Source organism: Elephas maximus, chromosome 6, assembly GCF_024166365.1.
Source record: "Elephas maximus indicus isolate mEleMax1 chromosome 6, mEleMax1 primary haplotype, whole genome shotgun sequence".
Lineage (NCBI taxonomy): Eukaryota > Metazoa > Chordata > Mammalia > Proboscidea > Elephantidae > Elephas > Elephas maximus.
The window spans coordinates 36,716,335-36,736,683 of NC_064824.1; the positions used below are offsets into that span (position 1 = coordinate 36,716,335).

General features: G+C 35.6%; 1 protein-coding gene across 1 annotated transcript in view; it reads right to left on the bottom strand.

Moving 5' to 3' along the window:
* LRP1B (LDL receptor related protein 1B) overlaps nt 1-20,349 on the bottom strand; it is a 1,748,032-nt gene that overhangs the window by 680,481 nt on the left and 1,047,202 nt on the right. Inside the window, exons 24-25 of the mRNA XM_049888441.1 lie at nt 7,870-8,067; nt 6,239-6,443 (exon numbers count right to left, since the gene is read on the bottom strand). Of these exons, the coding sequence (XP_049744398.1) occupies nt 6,239-6,443; nt 7,870-8,067 (403 nt within the window). The remainder of the gene's footprint in view (nt 1-6,238; nt 6,444-7,869; nt 8,068-20,349) is intronic.

Here is a 20,349-nt window from a genome sequence, read left to right on the forward strand (position 1 = left end):
CAACAAATTTAGTAAATACGTGTGCTAAACGTATATGGTGGTCAGGGAAGGGAGATGGTGATTTTCCCAATGAGAACAGAACTTCACGTACAACTTAAAGCACTGAAATTCAATAAATGCTATTAAATAATTGTGTCAACTTTGAATAGTGACAATGTATATGTTTTAATATCAGACAAATTAGGAACGAAGACTGAGATCTGTCACTGACTCCAGCATACTTAATCTCAGACTCTATTTTCTCATCTGAAAATGAAAAAAAATGTAACAGTACCCGCTAGGGAGCAGCATTTGGTGAAGATAAGACATGAGAAAGATTTAGCACACAGGATGAGTTTTAGCACAGAGAAAAGAGTTGTGCTGGTGTATGCATGCACAGACATAGAGAATAAATATCTTTAAAGGCAAAATTTTAAAATCTTCTCAAATTATTAATGATATGGAGATGGATGGACAGAGAAAGAGAGGGACAGAATGACTCTTAATGCCAATGTTTAAATACTACAACAATATATATGTGAAGGTAAATTAGTTTCATAAAGTAATCACGATTCAAAGCCATGAAAAAGTGATTCAAAACAATAGGTCATGGGATTAGGCTTAGCCCACAGAATGTCTCTTGAACAATGGGTTATAATTAATTTTTTTTTTCTTTTTTTTAAAAAGAGAGTTTTAGTTTCACGGGCAGCTTTAGGAGATTCTCACCCCTGGTGGTGGGAGCATAACCACAAAAACAATATTCCTTGTTTGATCAGCCAATACTTGAATAAATTAAGTAAATTACTGGAAAAGCTTAAAAATGACATTCGTATATCATGTTTACAAAGCTTTCATTGTTGGGAATCATTTTCTGAAGAAACTAGTGTTTAAACATAAGATTGTTTCATATGGAAAATTATTAATTACCTAGAAATATTGGCCTGAAATAACTTACAAGCAAATATATATATATATATGTTGCCAGGCAATAGAAAATGGTACACAGTTTAGTTTAATTAATTAATATAAAGCTGGTAGTCTAGTCAGTTAAGTACCTCAATGTCCTTCTTGAAAACAATGAAAGTGAAATGAATTATGTCTCTCCAAATTGAATTTTGGATGTACAAATCTACTTATACATTTTGTTATTTCTCAGCTTTCTTTTAAACTTAGCATTAAAATAAAACTTAAAATAGAAACTAGATCAGCACAGAATCAGTCAAATTTATGGTGATATCTCAACACACAAGGTGAGGTAGAGACATTTGCAAGTTTAAAATAGATTAGGAAAAATAACCTTTGAAAATAAATTTAGTGAATTTGAAAGTCATGTGTAGTATGTGAGTAGTTGGTGCATAACCCACCACTTGATCTAATTAAGATGGATGGATGGTTCAAACAGTTAAGTGCTTGACTATAAGCTGAAAGTTTAGCAGTTCTAACCAACCCAGAGGCGTCTGAGAAGACAGGCTAGGCGATTTGCTTTCGAAAAAGTCAGTCTTGAAAATCCTATGGAGCAGTTCTATTCTGCCTACTTGGGGTTGCTGTGAGCTGGAATCAACTGTAAGGCAATTAACAACAGCAGATCTAGATTAGCCTGAACCTCACAGTGTGCACTGATTGCACAAAGACTGCCACAACGGAGTCCCTCAACTGTATAACAAATGGAAAATTGGTGTCTCCCTGGTCATTTTTTACCTAGTTATGCTTTATATGGTTGCGGCAAATATCAATAGCCCTGTAATTTTGCATTTTCCATATCTGAGTGTACCAGAGACATGTGCTGTGGACTTGCAGACAGGTGCTTCAAACGATGAAAATATGGCTTGGGACACTTTGCAGCATTCTAAAATAAGTGATTCCTTCATTTCTTTGGAAACCCTGGTGGCTTAATGGTTAAGTGCTATGGCTGATAACCAAAAGGTCAGCAGTTCAAATCCACTGGGCACCCCTTGGAAGCTCTATGGGGCACTTCTACTCTGTCCTATAGAGCTGCTATGAGTCAGAATTGACTCGATGGCAATGGGTTTGGTTTTTTTTTTATTTTCATTTATTTACTAAAGTAGCAGCATTAGGTCATTTCTTCTGCAGTGGTTACTGTGCTTATAATCTTTCATCAATTTAAGCAGAAAATTTCTAAACCTTTTTTATGAAATATCATGTCCTAGAATTAGTTCCCCTAAAAGTGTTCTTAACCTTGCCGTAAGACATCTTACAACCAATTTCAAAAGTTGATTTCAAGGATGATTGTTTCATAAAATTTTGGGCACTCCTTTGTATAGTCTACAATGTGGTATTTTAACAGAATCATTTTTCCCTTATTACTTTCTTTTTATATAGTTAACTGTATTAGTATTTCAATGGTTACATTATTTTCTCAAGTATACAAAGACTGAATATCCCTTCATAGAGGACATATGGCAATGTTCAGCCACAATTACTTTTAAAAAAATACTACAGTCTACCAATTCTACTGTTCTTACATTCGCGGGTTAGACTGTATCAGGATTAAATTGAGTCAATGGACCATGAACTACTTGTACCGTTACAGGCACGAAAGACCCATTATCATCTATCGGGTCAAGCTGCAGAAGGTGAAAATAAATGATCTTGGCAAAAAAGAGGTTGCTTAGCTAAAATCTTTAGGTCTTCTAAAACCAGAAATGTCTTCATTAGTTTTGATTAAGAACATTGCCAGTAATGTTAAAATTACCTTTAAAATTTTACTTAGATGTCACACTAATCTTTGCAATTTCTATCTCTACTTTCAACAGTTGCAATTGATATAGCCCAGTCCAATTATTACGACAAATGAAAACTAAATACCAGGAACAGGGCAGGCAGCCACCATGAACAAGGATAAAGGCAATAAAAGTTTAAGAACTGGAGACCCCATAGATTCTGAACTCTCTGATGCTTGTTACTCCCTCATAATAAGTGCAGTATTTAGAGGGGACTCGTGTACTCTTTCAGGTCACCTTACTAATAAGTGCACTACCTTAAAACAGAATGAAAGAAAACCGGCTCCTCCCTAAGGCTCCCAATTTACCATCTTAGAATAAGCTAGAAGAGCTGAGAGAGTCAGTAAAAACCTCGAACACTGTAGGAACATGGCAAGTCAGTAAATATGTTTAGTAATGTAAAATGAAGTCCAGTAGCCATGATGGGGAAGCAAAGTAGTGGATTAAAAGCACATCTTTTTTGTCATCTGTACAAAAGGTCACAAAGACCTTGAATGTTGTCAAGAACCTCACGTAACGTAAATGGGTTTTATGGGGTTAATGTTAAGGCTCGCTATTTTCAGCCATGCTGAAGGAGCAAAGTGGCTCTTGGCAAACCTTTCTCTTCATTTGCTACTGTAAGCAATGGTTATGCTATTTCCCATTAGCTGCCCCTTACTGTGTGCTTCACTTTTTAAGGCACATTCATGTGTTCCCAAAAGTTGCATGTAAACAAAAATGAATGTTTTCATATGCATGCATTTGTTTATTTAACAAGCATTTACTGAGCACAGTTGTGGATACCAAGTTCTGTGAAGAAATCCACAGATTTAGAAGTAACCTTTCTTGCCATCAGTAAGCTTACAATTTAATGAAGAGATTATAGTATGTACATAAATCATAGCTCTCAAAAATTACTCAGTGAGTTTCTCCTAAATTACAAATTTTCAAAAAAAAATTAAATGTCTTTGGATTTCCTACCTGTGTTGATTCACAAACTCTCTTGTGAATAATTTGGGAAGTAGGGGAATATCTTATTTTTTCTATTTTATCACATAGCACTAAGGCAGTAAAACGAGTTTAAATCAAACTGTTTTTTAATATCGCTTTTCTTGGCTTTGCTATTTCAGCGTGTGTAACATTCTTATTGTGACTCTGTTTTCAGGCTACTTTGTGAAATGTCTGTTGTTTCAAAATATATCAGAGCATTTTACCAAAATATCAAACTTGAAAATATTTGAAAAATTTCACTGTTTTTTTATTCAATAGCTACAACTGTACTTTAAGATTTTCACACAAACTTTATAATGTAATCATATCAATTCTCTAAGGAATAATTTTGAGCAGTAAAAATCCCATCAAATCATAACACCCATTCTTGTCAACTCATCAATTCTTCCCTAGAGATGAATGAATGAATACTGTCCCCTGGACTCTGGTCAATTTACTGAGAAACTACTTTACAAGTAATATTTCCTCACCTTTTTTATTTTTAAAAATATATTACCATTGTAATTATCTTAATTAGCCTCACAATTTCATAGCAACAATTGTAATGGAAGAGATCAGATTTCTGAAGCATTATCAGGTTTTATCTACTCATATGCCAACTTTTTGCACTGACACTCAACTCTTACAGGATATTTTACTTCTGGAGATCTCTTTATATCACCAAAATACAGTGATAGTTTCACTTAAAAAGTATTTGTAGGTTGTGTGACCTCTGTGATTCTGTTTTCTTTCTCTCCTCTCAGGTTGGATATTCCCCAAATGAACTGTGATAAATAAGTTTATCCTACATGTTGTAGGTACAAAGCTGTAGAAAATGAAACACCAAGTCACAGTTGTACTATTTTGTTTGGTCAGAAGATTTCCAAAAGTTTCATCTACCTGTTTTTTTTTTTTTTAATTCTATCTTTTTTTTTGCCATTTGTAATTTGGGAAACATTCACATTTTTTCTCTTACACTGGTGTACTCGCTAAGACCACACTTTTCTCCAAAAGAACACTTTGCCCTTATACAGAAAGCTCCCTAAGCAAATAAGGTACTGGTTCAACTTAGACCTCATAAGTGAACTTTCATACCAGCAGCTGTATACTACGGGCAAAGCCCTGTTTGTGATGTTCTAGGACCTTTGCTGGAAGTATAGGGTCAGGATCAGCATATTATTTGTACCTCAAGAATAGACTGTTGAAAAACAAGACCATTTCTTATTAAGCATAGTGGGTCTTTTCATGGTGAATTGTTGTGACAGGAGGACACAGTGTAGAGTGTGTAAACAAGAACACACATTCAGGCAAAAAGAAGCAGATACTACTGAGGTCATTACTGCCAGACCTCCCATGTTTGTCAAAAGAAGCCAGATATTCAAGTTTTTGTGTAAAATTTCTCATTTTTTTATATTTTGGCAACTAATTCAAATAAATTTAAAACACTGTGGGAAGCAAAGCTAACACATCAATGGAGCCTTGCCAGTTTAGAACCCCTGCTCTGGACCAGCTTCCTTGCTGTGTGTCTAAATTCAGGAAAACGAAAACAAACAAAAAAACTTCCCAATCTATTGATTTCTGAGTCTTGGGCATAAAACAGAGCAAAAGCCAGAGAACATGGCCAGGATGCTGACATAAACACAAGGCTGGCTTTTCCCTTAATTACTTCTCTTGGCTCACTTCCCTCTTTCACTGGTGCTCTATTTCTTTAACCTATTCTCAAGACTTGGCAATAGCCTTTGGGTTTACAAAGTAGTTACCAAGAAAAAAAAAAATTTAACAGGAATAACAAAGTATGACATCGGTTACATATTATCTCTCACATATTTATCATCTCCTCAAAACCTTTGAGGAAGATATTATTAACCCTGATTTACAGATGAGGGAACTTAAATGAAAGGGAAGCTAATACTCTATATCAGGCCCTCCAGAGAAGACGTGACTAAACAGGAACTGGGACCCAGGACTTCCAGCTCAAAACCCAATGTCTTTCTTCTGCTGCATCACAAAGAACACAAACAGGAAGAGTAGGCTGATGACTTGAGTTACTCAACAGTTGACCTTGTTTTCCAGAGTCATGTTCCTTGTCCTTCAAATTTCCCAACAGTCAACATCTCTCCATTGTACTCCTTCAAGTTTATTCCAATTTTCTTTTAAACTGACTCCAAGTATATACAAAATTAATAAAGGGTGAGGTGGTTGACACCTATGACTATTTGGAACAAAGACTGGCCCTCTGGTTTGCAACCATTAGAAACAGTTACAGAATCTCCTTGGCAGGTCAGAGAAAAGTTCATTAAATTACTGCTTCAAAATGAGTTGCAATAGCTTCCAATAGGGCCTAATGCCCATATTTAGAAAAAAGAAAGAAATTACCATCCTCAGTGGATATAAGGAATTCTATAATCAATCTCATGGTAATGGTCAAATTAGTTGATATTATTATGTATGTGTGTGTGTGTATAAAATATAAAATGCTTTGACTTCTAAGTTATAAGAAATAAATGAATTCAATATTAATAAATTTCAAAAAAGGCAAATTTTTTTACCCAAATCTTGGGTCCAAAGCAATAGCTCTGGGGTGTTCCATGGCTCCGGCTATCAGCGTAGTTCTTAGGGAACCATCTAGTTTGGCCACTTCAATTTGGTCCAGGTTGCTGTCTATCCAGTATATGTTGCCTGCTATCCAGTCGACTGTCAGACCTTCCGGGGTAGCCAGGCCATGCTCCACTACCACTTCGATTGCAGTGACACCTACAAAGGAAGGGAAACCAACACGTGGACCCCTTTAAGGAATGTGTTAAGCACAAACAGAAAGAACCAATTCTCGGCAGCATGAATTATTTAAACATATCAACTTTGGGAGATACCATTCAAAAGTTGTTAGTGGCACAGTAACATAGAGGAAAGAAGATCCTAAATATAAAATTATTGAACTTTTCCTCCAAAAATCTTTAACCTTTTCAGGACTTTCGGTGCCAACAAAATGGAACATTTAAGCAACCGTGAGGCTAATAACAATGTTGAAGTTTCAAAAAGGTTATTTCTTGTCTCTGGTTTTTTAGACACAACAAGAATTTGGGGGAACAATAATGATGCCCTCCTTGAAATTTAATTCAAATGCTGATCTTCAAGAGTAGAATAAAGTAAAGACAGAAAGACCATCTGGAGCAACATGCATTGTAGCTAATCAGCAGCCACTTTTTTTTCCAAGCATGACAGATAAAATAGATTTTACTGTGCTTAGCCTCAGCAAAGATAAGCCCAAATTACACCTTTTCTCTTTTGGCCTGTAAGACTAGAGGGGATGCAAATAAGTTAAGAAAATATCAGTGGTCTGAAAAAAAAAAAAAATCAATTTGATAATGCCCACCATCACTGATATTTATCCACTTATTAATTTTTTTCAGAATTTTTTTAAAAATTCATTTTAATACACCTTTTGTACCAACATAATGTATCATAGTTTATGGCATTGCTCGTGGTCTTCGTTAGACATTTTAAGAATGTAATTTTAAGCAAACCATCTGATCCCATTGATCTAAAACCATCATTTTAAATGAGCATCTTGTAATATGAGACAGGACATAAACTTGCAAATCATAATTATTTGTATACTTAAATGAGAACATTTTTAAAAAATTAAAATGTGATTTACAGAGGAATTAAAAATTTGATAGAAATTCCTTGGCCTTTTAATATTATATTAATATTATAAGCATATATCTCAAAGCCTTGTCAGTTAAGAAAAATGTGGATTAGACAAAAGAGGTAAGTCAAATTATGGGAAAATATTTAGCTTATATTAATAATTTTTGGGATAATTTGCTTCATTATTTCTTTGAATTAGGCTGAGAGGTAACAAATTTAAAAAATAAAGCTATTTTAACTACCTGAAAGTCAACTACTAGTGTGTAGAACAAAGTCTTTTTTCCTGTAAATATATTTTTTCACCATATTCCCACCAGTTCCCAGATTGAAAATGCATTGAATGGCACAGACCATCACCACTGTCCCCCTCAACTGTATTCACACATGCACTTGACTTCTCTGGTTTTACATTTATGAGGGAGGAAATAAAGAACCAACGGCCAAATGCTAACCCAAATTTATTTCAATTATACTGTATTTTCAGTTAAAAATGAGCCTAAACATTCAGTCAAAATTGAAATAGATGTACCTCCGCTTTCAGAAAGCTTGCCCCGGTAAATTCTGTCTTCTACAACATCTGTCCAGTAAAGCAAACTTTGATTGAAGTGAAAATCAAGTGCAATTGTGTTTCTCAAGCCAGGAACAAGTAGACTATAGTCTCTTTTATGAAGATCAATCCTTCTGATTTCATGGCGAATGGAAAAGATGATGAATGCTTCAAAAGGATCTGAAATTAAATTAATTTTTAATATGCTTATGAAAATACTTATATAATACTTTGGTAAGCGGTATAAATTGCTTACAATAAAAATTCATTTATTTAAAAGTACTCCTACTCCTCACATAGCCATTATCTCATTATTCAACATTTTACATTTACAACAATAGTAAAAAATTTACTATCCTACTATTTTACGCATTAATGATACACATCTGGCAGTAATGTATGCCGAGGTGCAAGGCGAGAGTAACACTGGTTGTGATGGTTAAGGTTATATGTCAAGTTGACTGGGTCATGATTTTCAGTGGTTTGGCAGTAATGAAATGATGTAATTTGGCAGTTATGTAATGATACAGTCATCCTTCATTTTGTGATCTGATGTGTTCATCCTCCATTTTCGTATAATGCTAATTTTTGCATAACATGGTCTTTGGAATCTAACCCTGTTGATAAGTGAGATATATATATATATATATATATATATACAATTCTCTGTCATTAAAGGAGCAATTTATTTTTAATTCAAAATTTTAAAGACACTTGAAAACCTTAAGTTTATGTGTATTTAATAAAAATAAGATATAAATGTGTTTTCACCCCTTGGATTTGTATACCCCTAATTCTGATTAGAGAATACAAGAATTGTTCTAATAGGATAGCAAAATATGAGTTTTTCTGTTTTTTCAAAGTTTTAGCTGAAGACCTAAAGCTCAGAAAAATCACCAAAAGGAATTGCTAAGAGTTGGCCAAAGCTGGCTCTGCTACTCTTAGCCCATCACACACCTGTAGATGCACTGTGGACAAAGATCCAACTTAAGAAGATTTCTATGAAGAGCGTTGTTGCCTCACAGTTACAGAGTATGCCTCATGAGGTGGAGGATGGAGGATGGCTCGTTTTCCTACACTTCAAAAAAATCATAGCTATTCCCCACTAGTTTTGAAGGCTGGATCAGATTTCAGTGGGGAGAAAGCAGAGAAGCTTTGAAAACATACCTGACATTTTTTTAAAAAAGTATATTTCAGTACCTGAAAGAGTGTTTCAGAACCTGAAATTACTAGAAATTATGTTATCATTCAGAAAATGCTCAAGCCCGCTACCAGTTACAGCAGGAAAATCTAACATTAACTAAGCATGAATTCTGCTTTATGAATAAACATTTCAAGGGAGGGACCTCTGTTTTAAAAAATTTCCCTTGTTTTCGTGTTTGTGTCACCTTTTTGTACTTCCCTTTAGAGAAATTAACTTTCTTCCCCCCAGTCTAGACTCATCTAAATGTTGGCTGCCATAATCATTCCTGTCTACAGCAATTGGCCCCAGGGGTGGATATGAGATCTAAACCAGGTTAACGAGTTTGAAAACTTCCAGAGAACTTTTCAAGCTGTGCAGAAAGAGCCTCTTTTCCTCTATCGCCACAGAATTCTAAGTCCAGTGATGCTAATGGTCAAGTTCTTGTAGTTTGAATAAGAATGTCATATTAAGAAGAGGACAAAGGCACACAGAGTGAAGCGGTGATACACTGGGATGAGACTGTGTCCTAAGGACATTCAAATCTTTAGTTCCCCAAATCCCTAAAACTACTTCCTCCCTGACAATCCCCAAGCTTTCAATACATAAGCCAATACACTTAACACTACTTTCAAAAATAAAAATAAAAACCAAACCCATTGCCTTCGAGTCAATTCTGGCACCTAGTGACCCAATAAGATAGAGTAGAACTGCCCCATAAGATTCAAACTGCTGACCTTTTAGTTAACAGACGAGCTGTAACCACTGTGGGACCAGGACTCGTAAGGCTACTTACTCAACTTGATTTGAACTGAGATTCTGTTAATCACAATGAGGTTTATTGTTTGTATTAAGTGTTCCCTGATCAGATACCTAATTAAAAACTATGTCTATTATTCTTTATTACAATAACCTATTTTTTATTTTAAATATATTTTAAAATCAGTATTTACTTGTTTATCATCTTTGCCCCTCACTGGACTGTAAACTTTATAAAAACAGAGATCTTGTTTGTCTTGTTCATTATTGTATCCCCAAAACCTAGCATCAGGGGGAGAGCTTATATATAACAGGTTTTAGGTTCTGAAGAATGTCATACTAGGCTAACTGGCCTTGGTGTGGGGCAGCCATCCATTATTTTTTTCCACTAGACCTGTACTCACTTTATGTAGCTCTGCTCACTATATGGAATAAATGTGGAGAAGAACTGAGTCTATTCTATACTAGCTGATAGCCAAATGATGCCAAACAAGGGAAGAGAGACTAACCAAGATAAACAGAGCCACCTTCTTGACTCGCAACTGATTGCAGAGTATAAGTGAGGCCAACCAAAACTAGAACTGCACAGAAGATTATAGACTGTGGACAAAAATAATGGATATTGCTGTGGCCACTTAGGTATAGAGATTATTTATTTCACAGCATCGTAGTGTTTATTGCACATTGTTGTGACTGATGCAAAAATACCAAAAAAAAAAAAAAAGAAGCACAAAATATCAAGTTCCAAATGGCTGTCAATAGAACAAACACTTATTCAATGTAAAATCTAAAATTAACATTTTTAAAGAAAATGGTTAGGTTGGATGCACAGCATTTAAAAGAATACCTCAATTTGGATCAGAAGCCCTTGTTTTATTCTCTGACTATGAAAGAGCTGTTTGCCTTTGAAAAAGGTTTTATCTATTCATGGATTAAGTGGCCAATGGTACTGAAGGAAGAAGTCCAAGGTACACTGAAGGCATTGGTGAAAAACAAGGTCCAGGAATTGACGGAATATCAATTGAGATGTTTCAACAAATAGATGCAGCACTGGAAGTGCTCACTCATCTATGCCAAGAAATTTAGACCTGGCCAGCTGACTGAAATCCATATTTATGCCTATTCCCAAGACAGGTGCTCAAGCCAAATGTGAAAATTATCAAACAAAGTTATTAATATCACACACAAGTAAAATTCTGCTAAAGATCATTCAAAAGCTGATGCAGCAGTATATTAACAGGGAACTGCCAACAATTCAGGCTGGATTCAAGAGAAGACATGAAACTAGGGATACCATTCCTGATGTCGAATGGGTACTGGCTGAGAGCAGAGAACACGAGAAAGATGTTTACCTGTGTTTTATTGATTATGCAAAGGAATTCAACTGTGTGGATCATAACAAATTATAGATAACATTGCAAAGAGTGGGAATTCCAGAACACCCAATTTTGTTCACGAGGAACCTGTACATAAATCAAGAGGCAGTTGTTCAAAAAGAACAAGGGGATACTTCGTAGTTTAAAGTCAGGAAAGGCATGCATCAGGGTTGTATCATTTGACCGTACTGATTCAACCTGTATGCTGAGCAAATAATTCAAGAAGCTGGACTGTATGAAGAAAAATGGGACATCAGGATTGGAGGAAGACTCATTAGCAAACTGTGTTATGTAGATGACACAACCTTGCTTGCTGAAAGTGAAGAGGACTTGAAGCACTTATGAGGAAGATCAAAGATCACGGTTTTCAGTATGGATTACACCTCAACATGAAGAAAACAAAAATCCTCCCAACTGGACCAGTAAGCAACATCATGATAAACGGAGAAGAGTTTGAAGTTGTCAAGGATTTTATTTTACTTGGACCCATAATCAACACCCATGGAAGCAGCAGTCAAGCAATCAAAAGATGCATTGCCTTGGGCAAATCTGCTGCAAAAGACCTCTTTAAAGTATTGAAAAGCAAAGATATCACCTTGAAGACAAAGGTGCACCTGACCCAAGCCATAATATTTTCAGTAGCATCATATACATGTGAAAGCTGGACAATGAATAGGGAGACCAAAGAAGAATTGATGCCTTTGAATTGTGGTGTTGGCAAAGAATATTGAATATACCATGGACTGCCAAAAGGAAAAGGAGGAATGAATCTGTCTTGGAAGGAGTACAACCAGATTGCTCCTTAAAAACAAGGGTGGCAAGACTAAATTTTACATATGTTGGACATGTTATCAGGAGGGATCAGACCCTGGGGAAGACATAATGCTTGGTAAAGCAAAGGGTCAGAGAAGAAGAGAAAGACCCTCAATGCGACGAATTGACACAGTGGCTACAACAATGAACTCAAGCATAACGATTGTGGGCATGGTACAGGACAGTTCTGTAGTACATAGGGTCGCTACGAGTGGGAACCAACTCAGTGGCACTTAACAACAACAAGAACACCTGTATAATAGGGTCTATGACAACCTCATTTCGAACTAACTGATACTGTTTAAGAATTTAATTAAATAATGTATGTAATCTTGTTTTATAAATTGTAAACCATCACAACAAATACAAATGGATAGATGACCATGATGTAGTCAAAAAGTAACTGATTTAGAGTTACAAAATGTGGGTTTAAGATTTGGCTCTGCTACCAACTAGCTGGAAATCCTGGTTAAGTGCTACAGCTGCTAACCAAAATGTGGGCAGTTCGAATCCACCGGGTGCTCCTTGGAAACTGTATGGGGCGGTTCTACTCTGTCCTATAGGGTTGCTATGAGTCAGAATTGACTTGACAGCAATGGGTTTGTTTCTATTTTTTTGGTTACCAATTGACTCAAAAACCAAACCAAACTCAGTGCTGTCGAGCCAATTCTGAACTACCAGTGTAAAATTGAAAATTTTGCTTATCCTCTGATTGTCAATTTTGTTTTAGTTTTTTTTTTTTATTTATTAATTTGGAAAAGTGATAATAATCAAAAGTCTGAACACTTAGTAAAATCTTAATAATTTTTTATTATTATGAATATGAAATTCCAGAGCTCACTCAAAGGAATACGAAAAAAAAAAAAAGATATAGCATAGCAGAAGGAACGAGAGTTATGATACGCCAAAAGGACTCTGGACATTTCTCATCGCGTGCTGAGGCTAGTGACATTTCAACTCCAAAGAACTTCCCCTTCCTTTGGTTTATAGTTTTCCCTTAGTCAAGTAGTAAATTATAGCTGTACAGCTACCTGCTAGAGAAATTTATTTTTAATGCCTGTTAAAGAACATATGCACCTTGGAAGAGAGGCCTGGAGATCGCCTTCTGAAAGGTCATAGCATCGAAAACCCTAAGGAGCAGTTCTACTCTGCACATGTGGAGTTGCCAGGAGTCAAAATTGGTTCAACAGCAACAAACAACAACAAAGGATATATAGCTTAAAATGGCCAAGTAATGATTGCTGCCTCTTCCTTACGTAATCATCCAAGGATGAGAAAGGGATAAGAAGAAACAAATGCAAACTTCATCCTCACTGACACTGGACTACGTCTGTTATCAAAACATTGCAATATTAGAGGGAGTGTTGATGAATGCCTTGAAAGTGCATAAAAGTTCTGAAAAAATATTCCAGCAGCAGGAGATATAAAAACCTGCTGGTAAAGGACAGTTCTCAAAGGAGGTGTCACATCCTGAGGGGCAAATGTCACAATCAGTTACTTGGAAAACAGCCTGGTTTCAGAACCTTCTCTGAGCCTATTAGCACCATCAAGACCCAGGGAGGAAGGTTTCAAAGAAGAAACAAACTGGCATGCTTTGTGCTTAGTAAAAGAAGCCAGACACCAGAATACACATTCTAAAAGTCTTGAGTGTGTTAAGAACATTATCCAGGGTATACCATATAACAGTTCATAAATCTAGCCTTGATAAACTTATTGAAATTATAAAAAGTCATGTATTCTGAATATATAGGAGTAAAATAAAAAAAAAAATCAATTGCAGGCGGAATTTGGAAAATACAAATGTGTGGACATTTAACAATACACTATTAAACCACCAAAGAAGAAATCCCACGGGACATCAGAAAATACTTTAAGATAAATGACAAAAAAAAAAAAAAAATGCACACACACTAAACCTTATGAAATGCAGCAAAAATGGTGCTTATTAGAAATTTTATCTGTAAAAGCCTATATTTAAAAAGAAGAAAGATCTCAAACCAGTAACCTAAAGGCCCACAGTAAGGAACTAGGAAAAAAAAAAAACACAAACTAAAGGCAGAGCAGGTAGAAGAAAATAAAAACAATACAGAAAAAACAAAGAAACCCAAAGTTGGTTCTTCGAAAAGATTGACAAAATCTTAGCTTCACTGACCAAAAGAAAAAAGAGAGATAGAGTGAGAGTGAATAAGAAGAATGAGAAGGAGAAGAATCCAAACTACTTAAAACAGGAATGACAGAGGGAACATCACGGCTGACCTTAGAGAGCTAAAAAGGAACCTAAGAGAATACTGTGAGCAACTGTATGGCAAGAAATTAAAAAAAAAAAAAAGTAAATGGAAATATTCCTAGAAGACAATACTGACTCAATACAGACTAATAATATTTCAATACAGTTTCAAGAAGAAATAGAAAATTTTAAATTACCTATATGTAGTATGGGCCCCTGGCAGTGCACTGATTAAGCATTTGGCTGCCAACTGAAAGGCTGGGAGTTCAAATCCACCAGCCACTCCTTAGAAACCCCATGGGGCAGTTCTACTGTGCTCTGTAGGGTTGCTATGAGTCAGAATTGACTCAACAGCAATGAGTTTTTTTTATAAGTAGTAGAGACTACACTAGTAATCAAAAGCTTCCCTCTAAGAAGAGTTCTGGTCCAGTTGGCTTCACTGGTGAATTCTGACAATTGTTTAAAGAATAATTATCTCCAGTCCTCAAAAATGAAAGAAGAGAAACACTTCCCAACTGATTTTACGAAGCTAGTATTTTCCTGATACTAAAACCAGACAAAGGCTATAAACAAAATAAAAACTACAAACCTATATCCTTTATGAGTACAGATACAAAAAAAAGTTATAGAAGACACAATTGAGCAACATATCAAGAGAATTAGACATCATGACCATGTGGGATCCATTCCAGGGAAGCATGGTTGGTTTGTCACTCAAAAATAAAATGTAAAAATAAATGGAATATACCACATTAATAGAATAAAAAACATAAACCATATGTTCCTTTCAATAAAAACAGAAAAAAAATTGACAAAATCATGCATCATGATAGAAAACCTGTGATAAACTAGAAATAAAACAGAATTTCTCAACTTGAAAAAGGGCATCTATGAAAAACCACATCTAACGTCACAGTAATGGTGAAATACTAAAAAAAAAAAAGTTTTGTTTTTTTTTTTCTCTCTAAGATTAGGAACAAGAGAACAATGTCTGCGCTTTCCACTTCTGTTCAAAATTATACTGGAATTTTGAAAAGCAGCATTTAGAAAACAACAAGAAATGGAAGTCATTCAGGTTAGAAACAAAGAAGTAAAAATATCCCTTTCATAGATGGCAAAATTTTGATATACAAAATCCTGAAACATCCACATCAAAAATCTATTACTGTTACAACTAATGAACATATTTAGGAAGGTAGTAGAATCAATATAGAAAAATCAGTTGTATATCTGTGCACTTGCAATGAATAATCAAAAATGAAATTAAGATAATTCCGATTGACAATACTATTAAACAGAATAAAACACTTAGGAATACATTTAGCAAAAAGGGTAAAAATTGTACATTGAAAACTACAAAAGCTTGTTGAAATTAAAAACAACCCAAACTAATGGAAGGACATCTCAAGTTTATCAATTATTTCATATCAATTCAGATTTCATATTGTTAAGATGGCAATAATACCTAAAACGTTCTACAAACTCAACATAATTTCTCTCAAAATCCCAGTTCCCTTTTATGCAGACTGACAACGTAATCCTAAAATTCATTTAGAAATGCAAGAAACTCAGGAAAGTCAAAAGAATTTTGAAAAAGATTTACAAAATTGAATGACTCATCTTTTCCAATCTCAAACTTAGTACAAAACAACATACATAATTAAAGAACAGTGTGGTACTGATATTAGGATCCCACCCAGACCCAGTGTAGGCAATATAGATAAATACCCCCACGTGTCTTGTCAGCTTGCCATATTGTGGGGGCTTGCATCTTGCTGGGATGCTGGAAGCTATTCAAATACCAGCAGGGTCAACCATGGCAGCCAGGTTTCAGCTGAGCTTCCAGACTAAGACAGACTAGGAAAAACAACCCAGCTGTCTACTTCTGAAAAGAATTGGCCAGTGAAAACCTTATGAATAGCAGCAGAACATTGTCTGATATAGTGCCAGAAGATGAGCCCCTCCGGCTGGAAGGCACTCAGAAGATGACTGGGTAAGAGTGGCCTCCTCAAAGTAAAGTCGACCTAATGACGCCGATGAAATCAAGCTTTTGGAACCTTCATTTGCTGATGTGGCATGACTCAAATGAGAAGAAACATCCGCAAACATGCATTAATAATAGGGATGTGGAAAGTACAAAGTATAAATCTATGAAAATTAGAAGTAATCAAAAATGAAATGGAATGCATAAACACTGGCATTGTAGGCATTAGTAAACTGAAATGGACTGGTATTGGCCATTTTGATTGGACAATCATATGGTCTGCTATGCTGGGAATGACAACTTGAAGAGGAATTGCGTTGCTTTCATTGTCAAAAAGAACATTTCAAGATCTATCCTGAAGTACAATGCTGTCAGTGATAGGATAATATCTATAGGGCTACACGGAAGGACAGTTAATACAACTATTATTCAAATTTACACACCAGCCTCTAAGGCAAAGATGAGGAAATTGATTTTTACCAACTTCGGCAGTTAGAAATTGATTGAATATGCAATCAGGATACACTGATAATTACTGGTAATTGGAATGCAAAAGTTGGAAATGAAGAAGGATCAGCAGTTGAAAAATACGGCTTTGGTGATAGAAATGATGCCAGAGATCCCATGATAGAATTTTGCAAGACCAATGACTTCTTCACTGCAAATATCTTTTTTCACCAACATAAACAGCGAATATACACTTGGAACTTGCCAGATGGAATACACAAGAATCAAATGGACTACATCTGTGGAAAAAGGTAATGGAAAAACTCAATATCATCAGTCAGAATAAGGCCAGGGGCCAACTGTGGAACAGACCATCAACTGCTGTTATGCAAGTTTAAGTTGAAACTGAAGAAAATTAGAACAAAATCCATGAGAGTGAAAGTACGACCTTGAGTATATCCCATCTGAATTTAGAGATGATCTCAAGAATAGATTTGATGTGTTGAACACTAGTGACCAAAGACCAGGCAAGCTGTGAAATAACATCAAGGACATCATACATGAAGAAAGCAAGAAGTCATTAAAAAGGTAGGAAAGAAAGCAAAGATCAAAATGGATGTCAGAAAAGACTGAAATTGGCTCTTGAACATCTAGTAGCTAAAGCAAAAAGGAAGAAATGATGAAGTAAAAGACCTGAACAGAAGATTTCAAAGGGTGGCTCAAGAAGACAAAGTAAAGTATAATGTAATATACAAAGACCTAGAGACAGAATATCAAAAGGGAAGAGCAGGCTTGGCTTTTTTCAAGCTGAAAGAACTGAAGAAAAAATTCAAGCCTCAAATAGCAAAATCGAAGGATTCTATGGGGATAAAATTAAAAGCTGCAGGAAGCATCAAAAGAGGATGGAAGGAATACAGAGTCACTATACCAGAAAGAACTGGTCAATGTTTAACCATTTCAAGAGGTAGAATATGATCAGGAATGGATGGTGCTGAAGGAAGAGGATCAAGCTGCACTGAAGGCATTGGCAAAAAACAAGGCTCCTGGAATTAACAGAATACCATCTGGGATGTTTCAACAAACGGATACAGCACTGGAAGTGCTCAATCACCTATGCCAAGAAATTTGGAAGACAGCTATCTGGCCATCCCACTGGAAGAGGTCCATATTTGTGACTACTCTCAAGGAAGGTGATACAACTGAATGTGAAAATTAGAGAACAATATCATTAATATCACACACAAGTAAAATTTTGCTGAAGATCATTCGAAAGCTATTGCAGCAGTATATCGACAGGGAACTGCCAGAAATTCAAGACGGATTCAGAAGAAGATGTGGAATGAGGGGTATCATTGCTGATGTCAGATGGATCTTGGTTGAAAACAGAGAAAACAAGACAGATGTTTCTGTGTTTTATTGACTATGCAAAGGCATTTAACGTGTGGATAATAACAAATTAAGGGTAATATTGTGAGGAATGGGAATTCCAGAGCACTTAATTGTGCTCATGAGGAGCCTGTACATAGATCAAGGGGCAGTTGTTCAAACAGAACAAGGGGATACTTTGTGGTTTAAAGTCAGGAAAGGCATGTGTCAGGGTTGTAACCTTTCACCATACCTATTCAATATGTATGCTGAGCAAATAATAAAAGAAGCTGGACTATATGAAAAAGAACAGGGCTTCAGGATTGGAGGAAGACTCATTAACAACCAGCGTTATGCAGATGACACAACTTTGCTTGCTGAAAGTGAAGAGGACTTGAAGCACCTACTAATGAAAATCTAAAACCACAACCTTCAGTATGGATTGCACCTCAACATAAAAAAAAAAAAAATCCTCACAACTGGACCAATGAGCAACGTCATGATACAGAGAAAAGACCAAAGTTGTCAAGGATTTTGTAGTACTTGGATTCACAATCTACACCCATGGTAGCAGCAGTCAAGAAATCAAACTACGTATTGCGTGGGGCAAAACCGCTGTAAAAGACCTCTTTAAAGTGTTAAAAAGCAAATGTGTCACCTGGAAGGCTAAGGTGGCCCTGAACCAAGCCATGATGTTTTCAATCGCTTCACATGCATGCAAAAGCTGGACAATGAATAAGAAAGACTGAAGAAGAATTGATGCCTTTGAATTGTGGTGTGGGAGAAGGATATTGAATATACCATGGACTGCCAAAAGAACGAACAAATCTCTCTTAGTAAAAGTACAGCCAGAATGTTCCTTAGAAGGAAAGATGGCGAGACCGTCTCACATACTTCTGAAATGTTGTCAGGAGGGACAAGTCCCTGGAGAAGGATATCATGCTCGGTAATGTACAGGGTCAGCAAAAAAGAGAAAGACCCCCAACAAGATGGATTGACACAGCGGCTGCAACAATTGGCTCAAGCATAACAATGATTGTGAGGTTCACGCAGGACCAGGGAGTGTTTCATTCTGTTGTACATAGGGTCGCTATAAGTAGGAACCAACTCGAAGGCACCTCATAGCTACAACATAGAAAAATAAATTAAAATTTAGAAATAAATCCTTATATTTATGGTCAAATGGCTTTTGACAAAGGTACCAAGACAATTTTACAAGAAAAAAAAATGTATTTTCAAGAAATTCTGTTAGGGTACAGAATTTCCGACTGCAAAAGACTGCAGTTGATACCTACCTCACACCATGTACAAGTATTAACTAAAAATAAATCAGAAATTTCCATGTAAGAACTGAAACTATACATCTACTAGAATATATAAGAATATATCTTTGTGGCCTTTGATCTGTTTTCTTATCTATGATACCAAAAGCATAAGTAACAACGGCAAAAATAGATCAATTGGACTTCATCAAAATAGTACTTTTGTGCTTCAAAGAGAGTCATCAAGTGAAAAGAAAACCCACAGAGTAGGAGAAAATATTTTCAAAACACATAACCAACAAATGACTTTTATCTAGACTATAAAAACTATTACAACTAATTAATAAGACAAATAACCAAATTTAAAAAATGGGCAAAGGATCTGAATAGGTATTTCCCCCACAAAGATATGAAAATAGCCAATAAACACATGAAAAGTTGCTCAACAGCATTAGTCATAAGGGAAATGAAAACCAAAAGCACAACGAGATACCATTTCATATTTTTTTTTTAAAACGGATATAATCAAAAAGATGGATGATTATAACTGTTGGCAGTGGTATGGAGAAACTGGAATCCTCTTATATTCCTCATGGGATTGTAAAATGATGCAGCCATTTTGGAAAATAATTTGCCAGTTCCTTAAACTGGTAAACATGGAGTTACAATTTACTGAGCAATTCCAGTCCCAGATATAGTCAAGATAGACGAAGATATATATCCACATAAAAACTTGTACGTGAATATTCACAGCTGCATTATTCATAATAATCAAAAAGTGGAAACAATCCAAATATCCATCAAATGATGAATGGATAAAGAAAATGTGGTTTATCTGTGGGTAAAGTGTGCACAGCATGACCCAGGTAAATGATGTCACTATAAGTTCACAAATATTTGGGACATTTTTTGTAAATGCTATAACATAAAATTTTTCACAATAAGCAAAAAAAAAATGTGTAGTTATATAAGTAGTCATGTATGCATAGTCATGTGTGTATAGGTAGGTATGTTGTCTTTAGGTGCTGTCAAGTCGGTTCCGACTCATA